The 22261-nt window shown below is 44.0% G+C and overlaps 2 protein-coding genes across 2 annotated transcripts in view; one reads left to right on the plus strand and one right to left on the minus strand.

Annotated features, from left to right (window-relative positions):
• Positions 1-7392: 7392 nt before the first annotated feature.
• med10 (mediator complex subunit 10) lies at positions 7393-9994 on the minus strand. The gene is made up of 4 exons (XM_080515839.1): positions 9770-9994; positions 9591-9674; positions 8257-8359; positions 7393-8063 (listed from the first exon to the last, which is right to left on the minus strand). Exons 1-4 carry the CDS (start codon positions 9889-9891, stop codon positions 7968-7970), a joined length of 405 nt encoding a protein of 134 aa, XP_080371965.1. The 5' UTR covers positions 9892-9994; the 3' UTR covers positions 7393-7967.
• Positions 9995-14699: 4705 nt separating this feature from the next.
• Positions 14700-22261, plus strand: part of ube2ql1 (ubiquitin conjugating enzyme E2 QL1) — an 8636-nt gene continuing 1074 nt past the window's right edge. The window contains exon 1 of the mRNA XM_080515671.1: positions 14700-15092. Coding sequence (XP_080371797.1) covers positions 14739-15092 — 354 coding nt within the window. The 5' untranslated portion in view covers positions 14700-14738. The remainder of the gene's footprint in view (positions 15093-22261) is intronic.

Below are 22261 nucleotides of genomic sequence, written 5' to 3' on the forward strand. Positions count from 1 at the left end.
CAATCCCTCAACCTTAAAAAGAAGAAATGTGAGAATCTCCTCCGTTCGTCTTCCCCGTGCAGTATTTTTTATTTTTTTTTAGTTATTTGGAAATTCACAGTCATACACACTGCATGAGAGGGAGCCGGCGTACAGTAAATCACAGCTATGAATATGACGGCTCATTGACTTGTGTAATCACCCGCCGACAGCCGGTGATGAAAATGATTGATGTCCCCCCCTTTTTTTGCAGGTGCAATGAGCACGGTTTAAACATTACAGAAGGGCGGGACTATTCCCCGCTCAGCACTGCCGCTTCGTCGCGCACGCCATTAGCACACGCGGCGGGGGCGCGTAAGAATATCTCATACACATATAATTTACACACAGAGGCCTCACATCTTCACCTCTAACATTTAACGACAGGAGAGAAAGAGTCGGGCCGTCTGCAGGCTCACATAATTAAACCAGAGGGAAATTATAACCACCCTCTCTCTCTCTCTCTCTCTCTCTCTCTCTCTCTCTCTCTCGCTCTCTCTCTTCCTGTCTTGTTCACTCCCACTCTTGCAGCTTGTCAGCAAATCGTCACGACTGCACATAAAAACAGCAGAGAGAAAACAAGGCCGAGGTGCAAAAGTCGATAGTTGGGCTACAAAGACGTGGAAATGAACTTTTCAGTGTGTGTAAAAATGCTTTTGGGTGATTTGTGAAAGAAAAAAAATCTGTCGCCTGGCCCTCAACTAACACTTCACGTGATAATTGTGCTAATTAAGGATACATCATTTGCGCAGCGCAAATATGTCACAGATATAAACTTTTATCGGTGGAGATCTCTTCACTTGATTTCAGGTGTCATAGGACAGTCGCTGCTTCTGACGGTGACAATGAAGAGCTGCAGTGTGCAGCAGACATCACCGGGTAGATTTACAGTTTATTGGCCTCATGCACATTTGTGCAGGACCCACCCACCCCCCCCCCCCCCCACACACACACACACACACACACACACAAACTGCTGCTTGCTGGCCTTTGCACAGTGTGTCTCATTATTGTTTGTAACACAATCAGGCCCTGCTCACCTCCGCAGCATGGCTCTCTGACTCCACTCACGCTGTGTGTGTGTGTGTGTGTGTGTGTGTGTGTGTGTGTGTGTGTGTGTGTGTGTGTGTGTGTGTGTGTGTGTGTGTGTGTGTGTGTGTGTGTGTGTGTGTGTGTGTGTGTGTGTGTGTGTGGAGTTAATAGATGTTCAGAGAGAAGCACGTAGGAGTGTTGTTCCTGCTGCGATGTGTTTTACAATTCATATCTGAAGCCCCCGGAGGACGATGGATTCACCAACACAAATCAGCTGTGATGAGACAGGAGCCATTACCCCAGCACACATCCACACTTTCAACATCCACCATACGGCGCATGCACGCGCACACATACACACACACGCACGCACGCACACACACACACACAGCAAAAGAGGGCATTGTCCAGAGAGGAGAGAGAGACAGGGTGGGTGATGGCGGATGGGAGGGGTGTTTCCATGGTGACCCAGGCGACAGAAGGAAGAGGGGGCCCGCCTCCTGACCCTCATTGAGGAGGTGAATGACTGCCGCTAAGCCGAGGCAAGACGGCCGCCGTCACAATACGGGAGGCGAGAAGTGAGCGAGCGGGCGGGCGAGCGAGCGATCGGCAGCCATGTAAGCCCCTCACGGCTGCGGGCCACGTAAGCTCCAGCGGTCAGTCCGAGGCACTTAGCATTAGCATCAGAAAGACATTATGCTAATAGCATCAAAGGCAAGCAGCCCCTGCCTTTGTGGTGCCTGCGCCAACCCAAGGGCACGGGAGGATTTTTACATTTCAACTGCATTTCCAGCGAGACACTCACAAAGCATTCGCAAAAGGGTGCAAAAAGAAAAAAAAAAGGGAAGGGAGGATGTCTTGCGTTACATCCACGAGGCAGCTCGGCCAAACAGTCTGCTGGCAGCGTGCGAAAGACTGGAGCAAGTTAAAACTCTCTGGAAAGACAAAAATAGAGTTCTAAAATTATCCACAGGTTCTAACACTGAAATACAACGATTAACCGCATCAGAGAATCAGGGTTTTTTTTCTGTATACGCATAATGGCATTTTTAAAAGCGTGTCCACACAGCGACGTCTGAGGTTTACTGGTTAAAGGTACCTTCACAAAACTTCAACAACCGATGTCAAAGAGAGTGTAAGAGTGTTTTGGTTTGGATTTCTGCCTCATTTTTTGTCCATCTGGCAGTAACTGTCAATGAGTTATCTGTGACCCCCCCGCATTACTTTTGGTCTGAGCTTTTTGTTTTCGTCTATTTAATCTACAAACCCTCTTGGATTTCCGGTGTTTGCTGAACCCTGCTGTGAGCACGAATATTAAATAAACCCTTATATTAGTTTGTTTTTGAAAAAGACATCCTCAGCAAGCTGCAGAAATGATAAAGACGTTGATTCCAGTATAGGTGGGTTTATAAAACTATGATATGAGTGTGTGGATATGTGTGTATCTTGGCATCTTCATACAGTATTGACAGAGGTTGTATATGGTAAATGTATTTAATGTGTCACAGATAAAGTATATCTAATGCGTATACCAAGTTAATATTCACTGTATGTATTAAGCAGTGGGATTCAAATCAGAAAACTTAAAATAACAAACATCTGCATCCCAAACTGGTTTCGATAAAACCGTCATAGTTTTAAACTCAATTTACACATGTTGTATTGAAATTCCTACTAAAATCAGGATTTTTCCAGCATGTCAGCCATTTCAAACAAATAACAGTGAAGGAGGCCATGTGACCGAGTCCAGCTGGCCTCATTCAATTGATTTAAGAAATGGTTGAATGTATGAGTACATGTCTTCATCTTGTGATGCTCAATAATTGCATGACAAGTTCTTTTTTTATTATTATTATCCCCGTTCTATTTTTTTCAGGGGAGTAAATGTACCATCTACACAGATCACCTGATCCTCTACCGAGTCAACGGCGCATTCGTTTGTCAAAAAGCACTTTGTAGAGCATTTACACCATGAAGTTGAAGAACCGTGAGCTCTTCCAGCGAGAAGACCTGACAATTACTGCATTGACTCCACCCAGAGTGTCACATAAACCCGCTCGTCCTGCTATTAAGTGCCCTCCAAGTCTACGGCGATGACAAGCGACAACGGCAGAAGAAGATCCACCTCCACATGAATCATTCTGATCCGTCCCGCTCGCATTGTTACGACACATCTCCGCTCATGTGGGGATTGACGGAGAGATGCCATCGAAGAAGAGAAAGTGTCACCCGTTGACAGGGGAGGCAACCAAGGCAACAGAGGAGGACGTTCGTCAGGAAACTCAGTCACCTCGCATGAGTCACCCAGCACACCTCAGCACTTTATACAGAGGCACATTTACAGTACAATACTCTCTGCCTCTCCCTCTTCCTCCCCTCCCCTGGTTACTCAGGCATCACGACACGCTTCCACACACAGAGTGTCACCCCTGCGAACAAAAATGTCACGCCGTGCAGACGCAGACACAAAACCGGCCGGAATCGGCATTTCATTTCTTTTCTCATATTCTCCTGAATCGCTGCGTTATTGGATTGAAGGGATGCCCTTGACCAGCGTCGCAGTGACTCTCCGCAGTGAGCATGTTCGTCATCCAGAGGCACAGAGGCAGGTCCCAACGCTGAAAAAGGGCTAGAAATAAAGAGAGAATAGATACGGGCAGGCGATGGTCGTTTCCATCGTGACTGTGGCGTAAGGATTTCTTGTCTGACGCATGGATGTACTGTATAGAAGACTTCACTAATAAATCCCCCGAAGAATCCCTACAGCAATTACATTAATAGCCATGTGATGGAGTGATGGATGGGTGGATGGGTGGATGGATGTATGGGTGGATGGATGGATGGATGGATGGATGGATGGATGGATGGATGGATGGATGGATGGATGGATGGACCAGAGGACCCAGATGAGCCTCTCTGTTGACGCTCCCAATGCTTACAAAAATGCACAAAATAATTTCCATCAATATTTAGCTCTTGAGCAGTGGCTGTTAGAGAAAGGTACTCGCAATGAAAAGTTCGAGGGTTCAAATCCCATCGCTGACAGGCTGCCACAGAGTCCCTGAGCAAGACCCTCGACCCCGACCGCTCCCCAGGCAGTGCACCCTGGCAGCCCACTGCTCCGCGTGGTAACTATGGGTCAGGCGGGTTAAATGCAGAGGGGTAATTTCCCAGAGCGGATCGATAAAATACACTTTCTTTTTTTATTTCGCCATTGATTCCCTTACACAGCAGTTGAAGGACCATTTTTTTCTTGTAGTTCGAAGTGATAAGTGTGACAGTTTAATTAAAAGAGAGATGTGATGTTTTCTTCACGCCGTCCTTAGATTACATCCGAGTAAGTAAATCATCTGAACTGAAACAATCAGCGTATCAGAAGTTCCTCATTGAAGAGCATTCATTTCACCATATCAACAATGTTTTTACAAAACAAGTTGTGTCATCTTCACTCTGAAGGTTAAATATGCTTTGGAGCTCCCGACAATCAACGGGAAGGAGACAGAAATGGCTCTGTTTGTTTGCTTTATCAGACCCGGACACAGTTTAGCTCAACATTCAGTCGAAGGTAAACATGTTGGGTCTCCAGTGCCATTTATCTAATGTACTAACAATAAACGGACAGACAAATGCACTTGTCTCCTTTTAGGCTTTGGCTTAGGCTTCTGGAGTGCGATGGATCTGGTCGGTGTGGAGAGAATACGACTGTCTTTGACCTACATTTCTCCCTTTTATGTTTTCTTTAACCCTTCAAGGAGAACTCCGTTGTAATCCTAGCTGCTGTATCTCCCACTGACGTGCATGTTGTAGCTTTAAAGGTCATGTTGACATTGGGTTATTCACCTGCCCTGGACAGAATGAGAAAGAAAGAAAAACAAATTAAGGCCACATGGCAACAGCTTCTGCACAGCCCACAGAATGGCTGGTTACCATTTGGTGTTAAGCTAGTGATGGAAAGCAAAATGGACCTGCTTCATTACACTGGCCAATCAAGTAAAGCAGCTTAAGGATTTTTATTTTGTGACTCTGCATTTCTTTGCAGACAAATTGGCATGACTTAGTGAGACGCAGTCCACTGTGAAGCCCAGCTGAGGATTAAACTAAACACAGATGAGCTTCAATAACAAAGACGGCGATCAAGTGTGGGTCAAAAATCCAATAAGCACGACAACAAAGGATTTCTACCATCAGTTTTCTCAAGTTAAATAATGTCTCTTGCTACAGAATGGGTGCAAAATGATGCAACTGGGAGTAAAGCGGCAAACACAATTAAAAATAAAAACAAACAAAAGAACCTAACCTGTACACCAACAGAAAAACACCCAAACTGAAATTTGACAGAGAAAATCCAGATAAACAGGAAGCCACTGTCACTATATTGTTGGACTCAATAAAGCCTGCGTGAAGGAGTGATCTCAGGAGCGAGAGTCGAGGCTCCAGACATCCAGGCGGGTTTCTCACCAGCTCAGCTGCTCGTTTTCTTATTGGCCGGTTGTACCTGAAACTATCCCCCCAGGCGACAATACGTTTCATTGACCAGGACTCAAGCTGTGAGACGAGCTGGCTGGTGAAATTGGTTCATAGAAATACAAAAATAAAAAAGAAAGTACCCAATGTACCTGGGATGGGCAATTTCTTTTGTGATGGAGGGAAGAGCCAAAAGTTGACTCCAGTTCGTTCAGTGTGTACTTAGATAATTAAATCCAGAATAAATAAACAATGACAAGGCCAACAACAAGGAATCCACTAGTTTCCAGGTAGCAAGTGTGAGCTCTGCAAACCACACTCATTCTCAGGTGAAAAAAAAACCAAGAAGAAAAAGATGAGTATATAACCTCCACGACTCTTAGAAAAAGGTACTAATGCTGTATATATACATGCTCCACATACGATGCACTCCTGCCTCGTATGTGAAGCATCTGCGTCAGTGTTACGGCGCCTGTTACTCTTTTGTGGGGAAGGACGGCCTCCAGAGCGGGAAGCGGTACTTGAGCCGAATGGCCTCAAAACCTTCACAGATTCGTCATCGGGCCCCTTTAGGTTACGGTTGTTGGTGTCCCACTGACACATTTACTCATATTTCAGTCCCTCACAGGGCTCCTCAACAACAACCTCCAGGTGCTGATCAATATTTGTCGCAATCTTAATAAAGTTGAGTGAAAACTGTAGATTTGTCCTTATAGGTAGTGCTGGTAATAATACAAAAAGGGCCCCAAAACAAACAGAAGCTTCAGTTACTTTTCACAAATAAAAAGAGGCAGCAGAGCTGTTGACTCTGTGTCCAGAAAATTAGATAGAGCATCTTCCTCCTCTGACATCCAGATTGTAGAGCATCTTCCTTCTAACATCAGATTATAGAGCATCTGCCTCCACTAACATCCAGATTGTAGAGCACCTTCCTTCTAACATCAGATTATAAAGCATCTTCCTCCTCTAACGTCAGATTATAGAGCATCTTCCTCCTCTAACGTCAGATTATAAAGCATCTTCCTCCTCTGACGTTCAGATTATAGAGCATCTCCCTCCTCTAACATTCAGATTAATGAGCATCTTCCTCTAACGTCAGATTAAAAAGCATCTTCCTCCTCTGACGTTCAGATTAATGAGCATCTTCCTCTAACGTCAGATTAAAAAGCATCTTCCTCCTCTGACGTTCAGATTATAGAGCATCTTCCTCCCACGTACTGATGTCACTTCAATTTAATCAAATGAAGGTTACATTACACGTTGGGAAGTTATTAATTTACTTTATTCCATTCAAAATGGCACAAATTATATAATCTCTGACTTCATGACCTCACTGAGGGCAACAATGTTTTTTTTTTTCAGTAACTACTTGAGGTTATTTCACCACTTTTGTCTATGAAATCATAATCATTTTCTCTTTTTTCATCCTGTTCCCCCTGCTGATTGAAGTTATAAGGGAGATTTCACAGTGCTGGAAGCTGCTCTGCTCTGCATTAGTTCAACGTTTCCCTGTATCCATGTGAATAATTTAGTGTTGTACGGAAACTGTGTATAGCAAGAGATGAAGGTTCTCTGTACAACTTACATGTGTTCCATAGATCATGATGTGAAGAAACAAAAATAGATCCAGTACTACAGCGGTGCTGCCAGGATTCAATTTCATAGTACGCACAGATAAGGTGAAGCGAGTTCAAACTTCCCATATAACTGTACGTAGTGAGAACTGAGGTCTTGATATCTGGCGGTGTGTTCCCGACTCAAGGAGACTGTTTCACAACTCTTCAGGTCACACTGACCTCCAATCGTCACAATCTCATCCTTTCATACAGAAATGTGTGGACCAAATCTGAACAAATGCCTCGGCTCGATCCAAAAAGGTTCATTTATTAACAAACATCATGATACAAACTGGTAAGAAACAAAGAGTGGACTCGTTTCTGACTATGATCGGGCTCAGAATGACCTTAAATGTACATCTTCATTCTCTTATCGTGGCCTTAGGAAACCTGAGCTTCATAGAAACAGAGGAAGTTACAAACTGCGTGCCGTACAAATGAATGTCGCTCGATGAATAGGAAGCATTGTAAAAAAGTCGAGGGTATAAATAGTGTATGTACACGTGGTGGGGGAAATTCCTTCAGAATGTTCTGCTGTTAATCCAAAGTCCATGTTGTCAACACAGGCAGGAAAAAGTCATGTGGACATGGTTGTGATGACCAAGTGCATCGAGTTGTTGGGTTTTTTTTTTTTTGTTCCTCCTCTGAACCTTCTTGATGGACATGAAGCTGAAATGTAGACAGGAAACTGACCAACAGCATCACGATATTTAACCACAAATTAAAAAAAAAAAAAAAAAAGAGGGTATTGTCGCATTCTCTCAAGAGGATTTTGCGGTCAGGCTGTCGTCTCAGGGGTCACAGGGTCGAAGGTCAGGGGTCGCGGTGCAGCAGGCACTAGGAGGGGGCGTCCTCTCCGTGTATCGCCTTATACTTAGCCATATCCTCGGGGAAAACTTTGCTGAGCTCGGAGATTAAAAGGCTTTTGAATTTCTGCAATGATAAGGAAAACGTTGATTTACTAATTCATTATTTCGTTTTTGTTTTTTTTTAAAACATCTGCTTTAAGCGTGAGGACAAAGCATCTAATCAAAACGTATCGAGCCCAAGGACTTTTCTATCCATCATTCAGAAACAGACCATTTAATGGCACACATTAAATGTTGACGCTTGGTTTATCTCTCACCGTCATGGTGTCTATCTTCCCTTTGACCTGCTCGTTCCTGGCCAAGGCTCGCTCCAGACACTCCTTGGTATATAGCTGCGGGTTTCGGCCTTGATCGATGTATCTACAGACACGAGGAACAATGTCAGACAGTGAGGTGACGAAGCCACGGAGCCCAGATACGTTGTTGGAATCACTCAGATAGCACTTTCAGCACGTTGAACGGGGCGACACAGAGGCTGACGAGGCCATTTAAAGCTCTGGAACAAAGTAAAGAGATATTGGATTCTCTTCGGAGTTAAAGAGCTCCACATATTAGCGAACTACACCTGAATTCTGAGCAAAGAAATATACAATCACACACTCTCCATTTATGTTTGCACTTCAGGTGCAGTTATCTGGTAAAAGCCAACGCGAGTATAAAAATGTATTGTATTTTAGAATGTTTAACTATAATATGTAATGCCTTACGTACACGATGAAACGGGACATCCATTAAGTTCCAAAATAAAAGTAGCTTATTGTTATGGTAAATCTACCAGGGGTTCGCAGGTATCCTCCAGTCCTCAATCACAAAGAAAACAAAGATCCCATGCAGACACAGAGTTCTTCTCATCCCATATTTCATCTGTGCTGCTTCCAAACTACAATTGAAGTTTGTAATCAAGCACATCGGGACCCACTTTTCCAGGACGTTTGAATGTTCAGGTATCACAGGTCTTGGTTATATGCACACCTGACCTGCTGCCATAGTACAATGTACCATCCATCATTCAGACTATGATTACAAAGGAGTTGCAGATTATTCAATATAGGCCATAAGGCATCTTTCCTAACCAAAACAAAATAACGTATTTACACAGGGACATGAAGAACGTGCAAATTCTACACAGAAATGCTCTCACCCAGACGTGGATCCAGATCCATTCACGCACGGGAAGTGCTTAAATGACAACGTGTTCATTCTGACAAGACTTTCATCAGTGTTTTAAAAAGCATCTCTCCTTACTATGGTAGCATGATCCTATCAAATCGTTTTGTAAACGTATCAATGACTACTAATTTAAAATTACAGATTTTTTTTTTCTGTGAAGCGGTACAATAGCTTAACTTTCGACATCTATTTAAAAAAAAGTAAAATCAAATCATCCCTGAAAATTTCATGCGACTCGAGGGAGTAGTTTTTGCCAAAAAGCTGGTAAAATGCACACATACCTACGAACCAGTGAATGAATAAATAAACACATGCAGAGGAAAACATAACCGTCTCGGCCAAACTTTGGTTTGCGGAGGTAATAAAGTGAAACAGTGTAAACAGAGATGTTATGAGAGTCGTGGAGAGAGGAGGGACTCACTCGAAGACCTCCAGCGGGACGTTGATCTCGTGGAGCTGCTGTCGACACTTCTCGATGTCCTGCAGTCCGGAGATCATGAAGTTTCTGAGCAGAAAAGGTCGAGGTTATTTCTCTAAATGTGTGCACTTTAAAAAAAAAAAAAAAATGAGGGGAGTGTCTGTGGAGGAAACTCGACTCACAGCTTCTGGTTGAGTCCGGCCTGGCTGCTCGGCTGGAAGTCACTGACGATGATCCCCAGCTGGCGGATATTCTCGATGAACTTCTCCAGGTGCTCCTCCAGGTTGTCGAACTTCTCTGCCATTTTAACTCAACAAGAATAATTTAATTGAGGGTTTGGTTTTTTTCCCCCCAGTTTAGAAGAATCGCTTTTTGGTGGAGGAGCTGTTTACTGTTAGCTCCGGAGAACCCTGTAGCACCGAGACGCTTTACGGCACCACGACAGCCAGTCACCGCCGATGCTGCCTGTGTTGCCACAGCAACGGTCCTGTGACGTAGTGCCGTAACGTGACACGGGGAGCATTAAAGTGTCGTTCTGCCATAGTCCAATAGAAGAGAAGAGAAGAGAAGAGAAGAGAAGAGAAGAGAAGAGAAGAGAAGAGAAGAGAAGAGAAGAGAATATTAATTTCAGAGGAAAAAAACATTGCTCCAAATAGATTAAATAGAGAAATTAAAATATCTTTAAAAGATAATCAACCTTAAATAAGTACTAATAAATATTTTATTTTAAAAACATTCAGTACAACTACTAATGCTAAAATGTTTTTTTTTTTTTTCAAAAACGAATATTGTTGTGATGGCAGGTCATTTCAAATATATAGTTTCAAGGTCAATGCGTTTGAAACAGCATTTTTTTTTTAGTCACTGTCAGCATTAAAATTGCAAAAATTCCAACAATAATGGGAACAATGTTGTTTTTAAACCATGAATGCCTTGTTACACAACACTATATTACTTCCCAACCATCCAATAAAGTAAGATTCAGAGAAAGAGAATGGAGCACATTACACATGAGTTTCAAACTCTGCAACTCGCTGCCTGGGTGTCAAATGATTCATGTCAAAATCTTATTTCTGGTCCATGAAGCTTCGAATGATCTCAGGTCTGAATACATCTCAGAATTATTTCTAGAATATGAAACACGAAGACCCCTGAGGTCCTCAGGAAGAGGTTTACTAAGCCTTTCAGAGTCAGAAGAAACGAGCTGCTTTTACAAACAAATTTCCTGCTGACACACTCTTTTTTTTTTTAAATCAGGACTTACAACACTATTAGATGCTCAGGGTTTCCATTAAACAATATATTTTATTTATTTTTCTACAATTTATTTATTTATTGCATATTTCTTAAAGCCATCTATGACTGCCATACTGTAAGTAAATTATATGTTAACATAAAATACAGTCACTGAATTGTTCCTGGATGTGTGACAAGCCCCTTGAATGAGGAATGGAACTTAAGGTCATGACACAAATAAACTGGTGCCATTTACAGTTAATTTGTTGTGCCTGTCTTATTTTGAGGCCAGAGAGTTCCGGCAACTTATGTTCAGGAATTCTGAGAAGAACCCAGTCGAGCAGATGCTTCAGTGAGATTATTGTTATGAGCTTGGAGAGAAGTGAATTTTTAACAACCTCTCCTCACAGTCAAAGCTCTTAATAATACCTCAGTCATAATCATTCAGTCATTCTCCCAGTTTTATGCTCAATACACAGAGTCCCACTTCGCATAAAAGAAGAGCCTTAAAACATTCGCCTCATTATGCTGCTGGAGGCTGAGACCTGCGGGTCTCTTACACCTCATCCAAAAGCACCAGACACCAACTGTCCCCAATGTAATTTGGCAGATCCTTCATGTATAATAATGCTAAAAAAAATCTCAGGCCAAGTCTGACTCAAGTAGGACAACAGGTGGATGAATGAAGGAGAACAGTGAGGCTGTTTTGATTGAAGCACTGCAATTGGATGTAAAGGTTTGTATCACTAAATGGGATATGAGCAGTGAGATTAAATGGGCTTTTCTTGCTGATTGAAGCTCGATCACATCATTAGCGGAAGTGTTCATATGCATGCAGAGACATGCTGGCATAACAAGAGTCCTGTCAGCGCCACATGCTCAGACAGAAAACGGTCTGATCTTTTGAAAATTGTGTGGAGCAAATTAGTGTAACTGACGATGTGTGAACCCGAAAGGTTAGCGATTCGTCTTTCCTTGTATCCGCGTTTCAGGCGTTACATATTGGTGTGATCTTCCATGGCGATGGTAAGGCACAGTGGCCTGGAGCTCTTGCAGTTTGGACATTAAAGTGAAGACAAAAAGAGCAGATGCCACCGCCCGGCCACTGTCTTTTCTTTCATTCTCTTTAGATGTATATGTTACTCCTGCATATGTCATTACTTTTGTGTAGTAGTACCCAATGACTATGCCTTAGATGTGGGTACATTGTAGCTGTTCAAGGTCTAAAAGCAACATCATGCTTCAATTTCAGTGAAGAGCAGCCTCTTATTCTGTATAAACTCCATGTGCTTCACAATATGTGGGGGTGGAGTGTTTTATCAGTACCTACTAGCAACTCAATGCAAATTGAATCAGCTGGACCTGGCTTTATCAGTTCATGAACTGATCCAGCTGATCCAATCGTCATCAAATCCTGGTGAAATTATTCAATTAGCATTGATATGCTGCCTACGTGGACAAATGAGAATTATGCACGTATCGAGTTAAAAAAAAAAAAGTTACTGTTAAGGTTGCACCCCTTTATTGCATGCTCATGTTGGTTAGTGGTTGTGCATGAAAATGCTATAAAATCCTTTTTGTGTTGTTGTGTGAATGCTGAAGGCAGTCACACATTCGTGATCCAAAACTTTTATTATTATATTATATTATATTATATTATATTATATTATATTATATTATATTATATGATATGATATGATATGATATGATATGATATGATATGATATGATATGATATGATATGATATGATATGATATGATATTATATTATATTATGTGAATGCTGAAGGCATTCACACATTAATGATCCAAATCTTTAATATTATTCGGACTTCTTTGCCGCTGCGCTATATTAGAACAATCTAAAGCAGATTTGAACTGTTCCAATACCAAAATATACAGCTTGTTCATAAAATGACTGCTATGCTGTGTTCATTTTACGTCTTTAACAGTTTCTGAATAAATCACAAAAAGACTAAAACAACCAAAAAAAAGTCCCATGCAAAGCGGATGGGAGAGGCACCTCATGGAGAGCAAAGCAGTGAAAGGCAAGACAAATACATCTATTACCACGGAGTTGCAAGGGCACAGATCAAAGATCAGCCACTTATTTCATTCTGTTTGGGCAGCTTTATAGTTCAGCCTTCAGCCTTCAGCGTTCAGCATTTTCTTTTGCAGTATAGGCCCCATTTGAATTTATCTGTGCGAACCTCTAGTTTTGTTTTTTTTTGTTTTTTTTGCAGTATAGGCCCCATTTGAATTTATCTGTGCTGTATTCTATTGTAAAAGACAACAATGAAGGCAGAGGCAGGAATGCTTCTGCATTATTCACCTGGAATGCGCCCTCACCTCGGGGTTTTATTCTGAAGCGCAGTGCCGGTGAGGACGAACCGGCGGAGGAGGAGGAGGAGGAGGAGGAGGAGGAGAAAGAGAGAGGAGGAGGATTACCGGGGGCTGGCTCGTCCTCGGCTGCATTAAAGCAGGAGCTGCCGCAGCTGCACACTCACACACACACACGCACACACACACACACATACATACACAGTCGCTCCTCGCCGCAGATCTCCTGGATGGTGGAGTGTGTTTCCTCTTTTTTTTTTCCCTCGTCTTTTTTACGCACGGCTTGACCGGTGTTCATCCGCGTGAAGGAACATAAACGCGGATATAAAATAAGGGAGTTTTCTTCAGTCCACGGTAAGATCGGATTGCTGGCGTTGGATCGGGCTGTGTGGGCAGGAGAATGCGATAAAGCCAGGACATTCTCTTCTGTCCTTGTAATACAGCACTTAAAGTGTCGAGATCTTTTTGTGTGTTTATGGGCTTTCCCTTCTTGATTCATTAGTACGTGTGAAATTACAGCAGATCTATTGCATTTTCGTCACGAACAGCTATGTCTATGTGTTATTCATGATCCTGTAGGAATCTAATGTCTTCATTGCGTTATAGTCTGGTACCTTTTGCGTCATAGTCGTTCTGTGATAGTCAATCCCGGAGGCGACGTTTCTTATTTTTTTTCCGTCTCCTGGAGTACATTTGTTAGTTTTCTCAGCGATCTGTGCCTAAAATGAATTCTTTCAGTAGAGATCACCTCGGTGCTTCTGCGTAACGCACCGTCCTATCGTTGAACTACTGCAGTCATGATGACCGTCCACTTGAATTAGAAAAAAAAAAAAAATGATGGGATGCCACCGATCTCTCTTGTTCTATTGTTGCGTGAATTCACCCGAACTGGTATTTATTGTCTGTCTGTTTTGCTGCCCCCCCCCCCCCCCTCTCGCTTCCAGTGTCGAGATGATGCACTGAGGAGAAAAGCGCGCAGGCTCCCCGGTTGTGTTCGTCCTGAGGCTGCAGTGATCGGAGGGGGGATTGCGCTATAACAAGGTTAATAATCGGCATCGATAAAGGTCGCCTCTGCGAGCGGGACCGGACTCGGAGACAAGACAAGGGTGAATCTCGCCCCTGTGCGGGGGGATCGGCGGAGAAATATAAGTCCATAAAAAAAATTATGGCCACCCTACTGCGGAAGATCGGTCTGATCCGTCTGCACGACCGAGACACCGAGGACCCAAAGCACCACCAGGGCTCGTTAAAGGGGACCAAAGGGAACCAGAAAAACAACGCCAACAAACACTGTCAGACCGCCAACGAAGCCAACATCCTGAGCACCCCGGAGATTAAGGCGAGGAAGCTGGACCAGCACGGCAAGGACAAGCCGTCCGGCAAGGATAAGCAGGGCAAGGATGCGAAGGAGAAGCAGCAGACGGGAGGTGGTGGAGGAGGTGGTGGTGGTGGTGGTGGTGGTGGCAGCGGTGGTGGAGGAGGAGGAAGCGGAGGCAGCAAAGGGACCAGCGCCTCCTCCATACCACCGCTGGCGCCTCACCGGCAACACTGCACCCAGGTCCGGACGCGGAGGTTGATGAAGGAGCTACAGGAGATCAGGAGGTTAGGGGACAACTTCATCACGGTGGAGCTGGTGGAGGACAACCTGTATGACTGGAATGTGAAGCTGCACCAGGTGGATAAGGACTCCGCCCTCTGGCAGGACATGAAGGAGACCAGCACCGAGTTCATTCTGCTCAACGTCACCTTTCCCGACAATTTCCCTTTCTCGCCGCCGTTCATGCGCGTCCTGACGCCCCGCTTGGAGAACGGCTACGTGCTGGACGGCGGGGCCATATGCATGGAGCTGTTGACCCCCCGCGGATGGTCCAGCGCCTACACGGTGGAGGCGGTCATGAGGCAGTTTGCCGCCAGCCTCGTAAAAGGACAGGTGAGGAGAGGGATGGCAATCATTTCTTCAACCGTTACTCATCCACGGTGCATTTATTTCCGGCCATGACGCGCGCTGGATGCGAGCAGCTCCATTAGGCAGCCATGCGTCATGCGTGATTAACGCGTAAATCCACTTTTACGCACATGACACATGTCCATCTTGGCGCAGGGCTTTAAAGCATTATGTATTTCACTACAACATCACCAACTGTCCATTTCAGAGGCAAATCGGCTGCATTTCACTGTTGAATCATGGGTAATGTTGTTTGGCACAAAGATTCCCCCCCAAAACCCCAATGCTATTTCCAATAGGATTACAAGTCTCATGTTTTGATAGAAAAAAAAAATACCACCACACTACATGTCTGTAAATATGATGTCTGCTTCATGCCTGGAGGTTGTTTTTTTTTTTTATAGCTTTCTCCATCACTGTTGCAGACACAACACTGTAATATCGCCCCCCCTCTGCTGTGAGCTAACTCCACCAATGTGAATATTATTAATCTTTATGTGACTTTACAGCAGCCATTTCATGCAGTGCAACCCTCGGTATCGTGTCTGTGCCGGCTCCTCACCGCAGCCCTGCTTTGCTCTGGTTTTATCACCTCCATAAATCAGCATCCTTTGACAACAAAGACCCGCCGCCATGCAGTGCGAAGGTCTCCTTGCATGCTCTATCTGCACTCCCATCAGATTGTTGCAAAGTAATAACTCTACACATAATAGCGGCCAGAAAGACAGATGGATAACTGGAGACAGCAGGTAGCCCACCTATAGGCCTCAGTGACTTAGGCTGCTGGGATTATGTAATCCTGTCAAATCTGTTTTTCACATCCTCTGTGCACTGCAGCAGCAGCGGCAGCAGCAGCGGCAGCAGCAGCTATGCAATTCCCATAAAAATGGCAGCAGAAATGCCATCCAGACTGTAACCGTTTAAACTCAGAGGAGATTTTCTGCTCCACATAGGAATCATTGTTCCCTCATGTTTTGTTTTTTGCATCATGTTCCAGTCATTTCATCTGTGGAGGCTGCTCCTGTCTCTATCCTTTTGACATCAGCAGTATGACGGCGGAGTCATTATGTAAACCGTCACTTGGCTTTTCCTGTTCTACCCCCCCCCCCAAAACTCACGATGCTTTTTTTGTCTTTGATGATATAACAGAATATTATTTCCAAGTCATCTGTAGTCATCGGGCGCCTGTCACAGAGAGAGGTCATGCAAAAAAAATAAGTAAATAAAATAACTGCTCTCACATCAGGGACAGAGGAGAACGTGTGTGTGTTCATGTTGATCTGCTGTTTGAGGAGACGAGCTCTGCAGTGTTCCCTAATTATGGTGCAGTGTCTTGCTTCCCCTGGATTGCTAATGGAAACGATATTGATTCATTATCCCTGTCTGTGTGTGCGTGGGCATCTCCTTATCTCTTTGTTTGCCTGTTGTCGTCATTTTCTGGGCGATGTACTGGTGACAGGACACACAACACACACCTCTCTCTCTCAATATATATATATATATATATATATATATATATATATATACTTGTCCTTGGCTAGAGGTTCCACATGACAATGGTTGATGTGGCTTTTTAGAATCTCCCGTGCTATTTTTAGTGTGAGAGGATACATGTGGTGACAAAGTGCTGAGCCGGGAGTCAACAGAGCCACACGTGTCTTCACCTGCAAATGCGAGGAAGCACGGGCGCACGCCATCGCACGAGCTGGGATGTACTGACATTTCTAAATGTCTGCAGCCTTAAATGCTTTACTTTCACTTGTTGTCAGTAATACGATTGCTTTGTCTGGCCTGCAAAATGTTTCTTTTGTTTGTTTGTTTTTTGTGCATGTCACATTCACTTTGGTGTTTGATCTGCTGTGATCTGTGATCTGTTGGTGTTCCACGAAGATGTTGAGTTCTTTATTTATGAAAAGGACAGATCTGTGTGTGGCATTTGCATGCTCCTGTGCATGCGTCAGATTGTTCCTCCTTAAAAACACGTGTTTGAGGTTCAATGGTGACTTTAAACCACGAGTGGGTGTGAATGTGAGTGTGTGTGTGTGTGTGTGTGTGTGATTATTTTTGTCTTCACGTTGTGATGTACTGGTGACCCGACATTGCCTTTTGTGCAAAGTAACTCCCCTGCAACTCTGAGTTGGATGGATTTTCATGAAAATTATATGGCTTTGCTTGTTAATGTTCTAAAAATCAAATAATCGGCTTCTTTTTTAGGTTTTAGCTCAGTCTTTATGCAATATAAGATTGATTTTTAGTGTAATAGTCCAATTAAAATGAATAAAAGTTGATTTACTAGCTGAATAATGCAGTATGTAGTACATACATAGTTTTGGCATATATACACCATTTTTGTGGCTTAAACAGAATTGCGAAAATAAAGTTAAAGCAGGTCATTTAATTCAGTAAAAGTTCTTTGTTCTGTTGGTTAAAACACTTCCAGGGAGTGATTTACTAAAATAAAATGCCTGACCAACAGAAAATAATCTGTGGCAGTAGCAACTCGGGGTGAAACCCAAGAGAGGGCTTTAACTGGAATGAAAACACCACCTCAGCTCAAAAATATCCTGATTTTAGTCCTCGGTGTTGTTTCTCGATTGCATGAAGTCCCACATCGCCCATAAAGCGGCAGATTGGAGTCAGTGGCTCCTGAATTCGTGATCTCAAGCTTCACTTCTCAAACTGAAGTGAAGCTGGTGACATTATCAGTTATTGGAAATTAACAAAACTTTGGAAAACTTGTAAGAAGAGGTGCATCATATTAGATAAATATGCATTAATCTCGATGAGCTCCTTGATAACGACAAGATTTTATGATAGGTTCAGGTTCACGTGCTCTTTCTCGTCTGTTTCTGAAGTCAAGCGGTTTGTTGACCTTGTTTTTGACTTCCGTCCTGTGGTCGACCGCTATAAAGCACTCAAGCCTGTTAAAACGTTTTCTTAAGTTAAGTTGCACGATTTCTACAAATGTATTGCAATTAATCACCATTCTTTCCTATTTAAAATTCCGGTTGTTTTGAATTTGATTTGACGTTGACATCTCACTAACGATACATTTGCATTGTGTTGTTCAGCCAGATCCTGATTTGCAGATTTATTGACGAGTTTCCCTTTTAGAACTTCCCACTGGCAACCAAAAGAGAACTTTGACAGATGAAACATGTCTTTAAAAAAAAAAAAAAAAAAAAAGGACAAATGTGGGTGTTGCCCTTTAATGACCCGGCCACCGATCCCACGGGTCTCCCCTTACTGATCTGATGAGGACGACGATGATGACATCGATCCCTGTTTGTTTATCCTGACCCCGTTAAGCACATGTCTACGTTATGCAACCTCAACAACCCCCCACCCCACCACCACCACCACCACCACCGCCTTAGAGCTGCTTCCCAACATGCACTGGGGCTTCGCCTGCTCTGCCCATTGACTGATCTCCATTCACACGATTACCCAGCAGCCACTCTACACGAGTGTGTCCCTCTCAACGAGTGAGCGCTGAGCTGAAATAGATAAACACTGACATGGCACCGGCGCTCGCACGGCTTAGCATGCGTGCGCCGGTGCACGCACGCACGCACACTTCTCCTGGTCATTCTTTCCATCACAAGCATCTCTGGATGCGTCACGCTGATGCATTCTTGCATGTCCACCAGTTAATGCTCAATTTCCCCTCTTTCTGTGCGCTGGTCGGAACTTTTTGCACCAGATTGCGCATCGATACACGATTTTGCAACCGATTTGAGGATCTGCCACAGTGCTGTTTTCACAAACAGTCCCACCCCCCGCCATCAGTCAACATGATCGCACCTCTTTAACCACGGCCAATCGCAGTAAAGATATCCATCCCAAGGCGGGAAGCCCGCCATTTTGGAGTGTGACAGCAGCCATATGGTGTTTGGATGTGAAGAAATGCGCGGCGGGTGATTTGAAAAGAGAATAACATCAGCGCATTATCCACGTGTGTGTGTGTGTGTGTGTGTGTGTGTGTGTGTGTGTGTGTGTGTGTGTGTGTGTGTGTGTGTGTGTGTGTGTGTGTGTGTGTGTGTGTGTGTGTGTGTGTGTGTGTTAGCTTGAGCACTCTTTATTCAGACTTGCGGCAGCAGAGGCCTGGCAGGTTTCAGGGAGCGCTGTTTTGTGACTATACCTGTCGTTTTGTTTTACGTCTTTAAAGGACGCGTGGATCCGTTGTTTCCAAAGAGAAGGTGAGGAGGGGTTTTAAAGTGCTTCTCTCAAAGAGAGGAACAGAAAGAGAGTCCCCGAGCGCCGCTGTATATAATGTCCTTCTGAATGAGTCACTGAGTGACTCATGCATTCTGCTTTCAAAACAAGAGCGAGAGAAAGAAAAAAAAAATCCACCAGGAAGTTTCTTCTATTTAGCTTCAACCTAAAAAAAAAAAAAAGTAAATCCTTTGCACACTTTCGTCTTGATTTCATTACATGATCTGAGTGTATACGGTTAAACAAGTCGCCTTGATGGATGTTTGTAGCTGCAGTTGATTGAGTGACAGAGAGGGAAATAATAGAACAAGCTCTTGTGTGTGTGTGTGTGTGTGTGTGTGTGTGTGTGTGTGTGTGCGTGCGTGCGTGCGTGCGTGCGTGCGTGCGTGTGCGTGTGCGTGTGCCTGAAAACCCTGCAGTGAAACGAGGCCACTGTTGCTACAGGAATGGAAACTGTAACCCTAATCTCCAGATCATTCAATGTTATCACCTCATCCTCCTTTATCCCCTCCCATCACTTTTGACCCAAAATAGCCCGAGCAAGTGCGTAACAGGACTTTATAGCGATCCTCGATCACATGCTGGGACTCACCACAGAGCAGAGTCCCAAACGCTTCACTTTGCTGGAAGATGTGAAAGGACTTTCCACAGCCTCCTATGACCGACGTGGTGCATCACATGTAATAGGCAAGATTTTCTTTAATCCGTCTACTCTTTTCCTCTTCTTAATCTCACGTCGAGACTCTGTCTGGACGTCTTCAAAGTAATATTGTGTCGTATGCTCAGAGCCACTGACAATGCAGCCTCTTCACAACGGCTCCCCAGGTGGAACTTTTTTGAAAAGTGGCCTCTCATGTGGGAAGGACGAAACTCCAACTGCTACATGCACATGCACACCATGGGGATAGTAAATAGTTTATTTTCACATGTGGGAGTAGATGGATAACAACAACAACAATGGCTGCCTGCAGAGTGTCATGACTCCCAGTCCATGTTCTCCCGGGACAACTTCATCGTCTGTCCATACGAATGTCCATGTTTTCGCCATTGCTGTTGTTTAAACTGTATTGATCTCTGCACGCATGCGTTTTCATTTGAAATCGTGTAAACAGGGGCCTCAGACGAAGGTAATAGCGCCAGGAAGGCAATGGGAAACGTTAACCTTGACTACACCGTACCGTATGCATTTGCTTTGCCTCCTTAAGGAGCTCAGGTTAAAAGTGCTTGCTTATTTTATTTATTTTGACAAGCGAGAGCAATTGGCCAACTTGCAACCTGTTAGACGGCGTGTGAACAACAGAAGAACTCCCATGCCTTTCCTATTTAACACAGGTTATTGGCATTGTACAGGCGGACCTGAGAGATTGCATCACTCTCCTCTTTGATGATGTTTGAAGAAATGATCTGAATTGTGAATCACAGCGGTCCAGTTTTCGCCATGTTGCAGCATTCCATAACAATAGCCCCCCCCCCCACTGTGTGTGATGATTGCCTTCACTTCTTTTCTGCTGGGAAAGGTAAGATAGGGGCACGCAGCTGTGGGATTGAGGCGCACGCTGGGGATGTGCTTATCTGCACTGCACTGCAGCACGCGCTGGAGCCCCGGCATCTATGGGAATTTCATTAGCATTGGTTGCAGCAGAGAGCCCCGCTGCCACTTTCTGGCTGCCAAGAAAGAGTCCTAGGTAGCGGGAAGTGGTGCAATGCTCGCCTCCAGCAGGACTCTCGGTTCAGAGATTTACTGTGCAGCCGGGTGACCTTCGCTCCGCGATGTCCCCGGGCTCTGAGAGGTGATTTTTACCTTACAAGGGGTATTAATCACAGCACTGTCATGGCTGTGCCGTCATGGCCGCCACGTCTCACAGCATTCTTTTTTTTTGTCTCCTCTCTATTCATCTCCCTACGCAAGTCTTCTTCAGGGAAGACGTAGCACCGCCCGCGATGAAAGAATAAGCAGCTTTATCGTCACAGGCGACACCCACACCTCTTTTCTTTTTTCTTTTTTTTCTTTTCCGTCACCCCCGTGTTATCCCATGTTTATTATTAGATCAGTGTGTGAAGGACGGGGATTGTAACGTGTAAAAGACAGATGCAGTAACGCTTTTTAACACCAAGCACAATTGACGATCCAACCCTTTTCTGTCATATTTACAACCTTTTCATGGTTTTGGACTGAAGCAGCTCCGGTTCTTCACTTATCTCCCCATTGCCCATTGTAGAGGAGAGTATATCTGCTCTTCTGATTGAACCTGACGTCTTAAAAGCCCTTTAGTCTGCCTTTAAACGTTGATCTAATGGTGGTCAACCGGTGTTGGAACCCGCCCCGTCGGTACTTTTATAGTACGGTAAGCTTGGTTGTTTAAGATAAAGTCCAAACTACTTTTGTGTTGAACACATTTATTACAGCAAATATCGCCAAATAATGAACAGCGCTGGAAACACAGTGATGGACAGCATCCTTCCTGGGCGTCGGCCTGCCCCGACGAGTTCATGTTGGTCTTTACGCAATTGATCAATTTGTAAAATGACCCTTTATTGCCAACCAGAAAAGATTTCCAATCAGTTCATGTGTGAAAATATTATGTGAAGAATTGTTGTTTGTCCAGTTATTTGTCAGCATTTCTTATTTATTGGCTTTTGTTCTGTTGTCCTGATAAGACACATTACTTCAGCGTTTTAAACAAAGGCACTCTATTCTAGTGTTTTTAGGCCTCCAAAGTTTGATAGTATAAGATTATGATCATGAGCTCAGTATAATATTCTTTATCTGGACCGCTTGTCCCATCAAACATTTCCCATGAGGCCTCGCCATTCGCTATCCCCTTCATCGATTCGGTCCAATTGCACGTGGCTGAGGAAAGTTTCTAAAGTCGCCCGAGAATGAGCTTGTTAAAGCCCTTGGACAGCCGCCGAGAAGAAAACTGTAATTCTTTTGATTT

This window comes from Blennius ocellaris, assembly GCF_963422515.1.
Source record: "Blennius ocellaris genome assembly, chromosome: 20".
NCBI lineage: Eukaryota > Metazoa > Chordata > Actinopteri > Blenniiformes > Blenniidae > Blennius > Blennius ocellaris.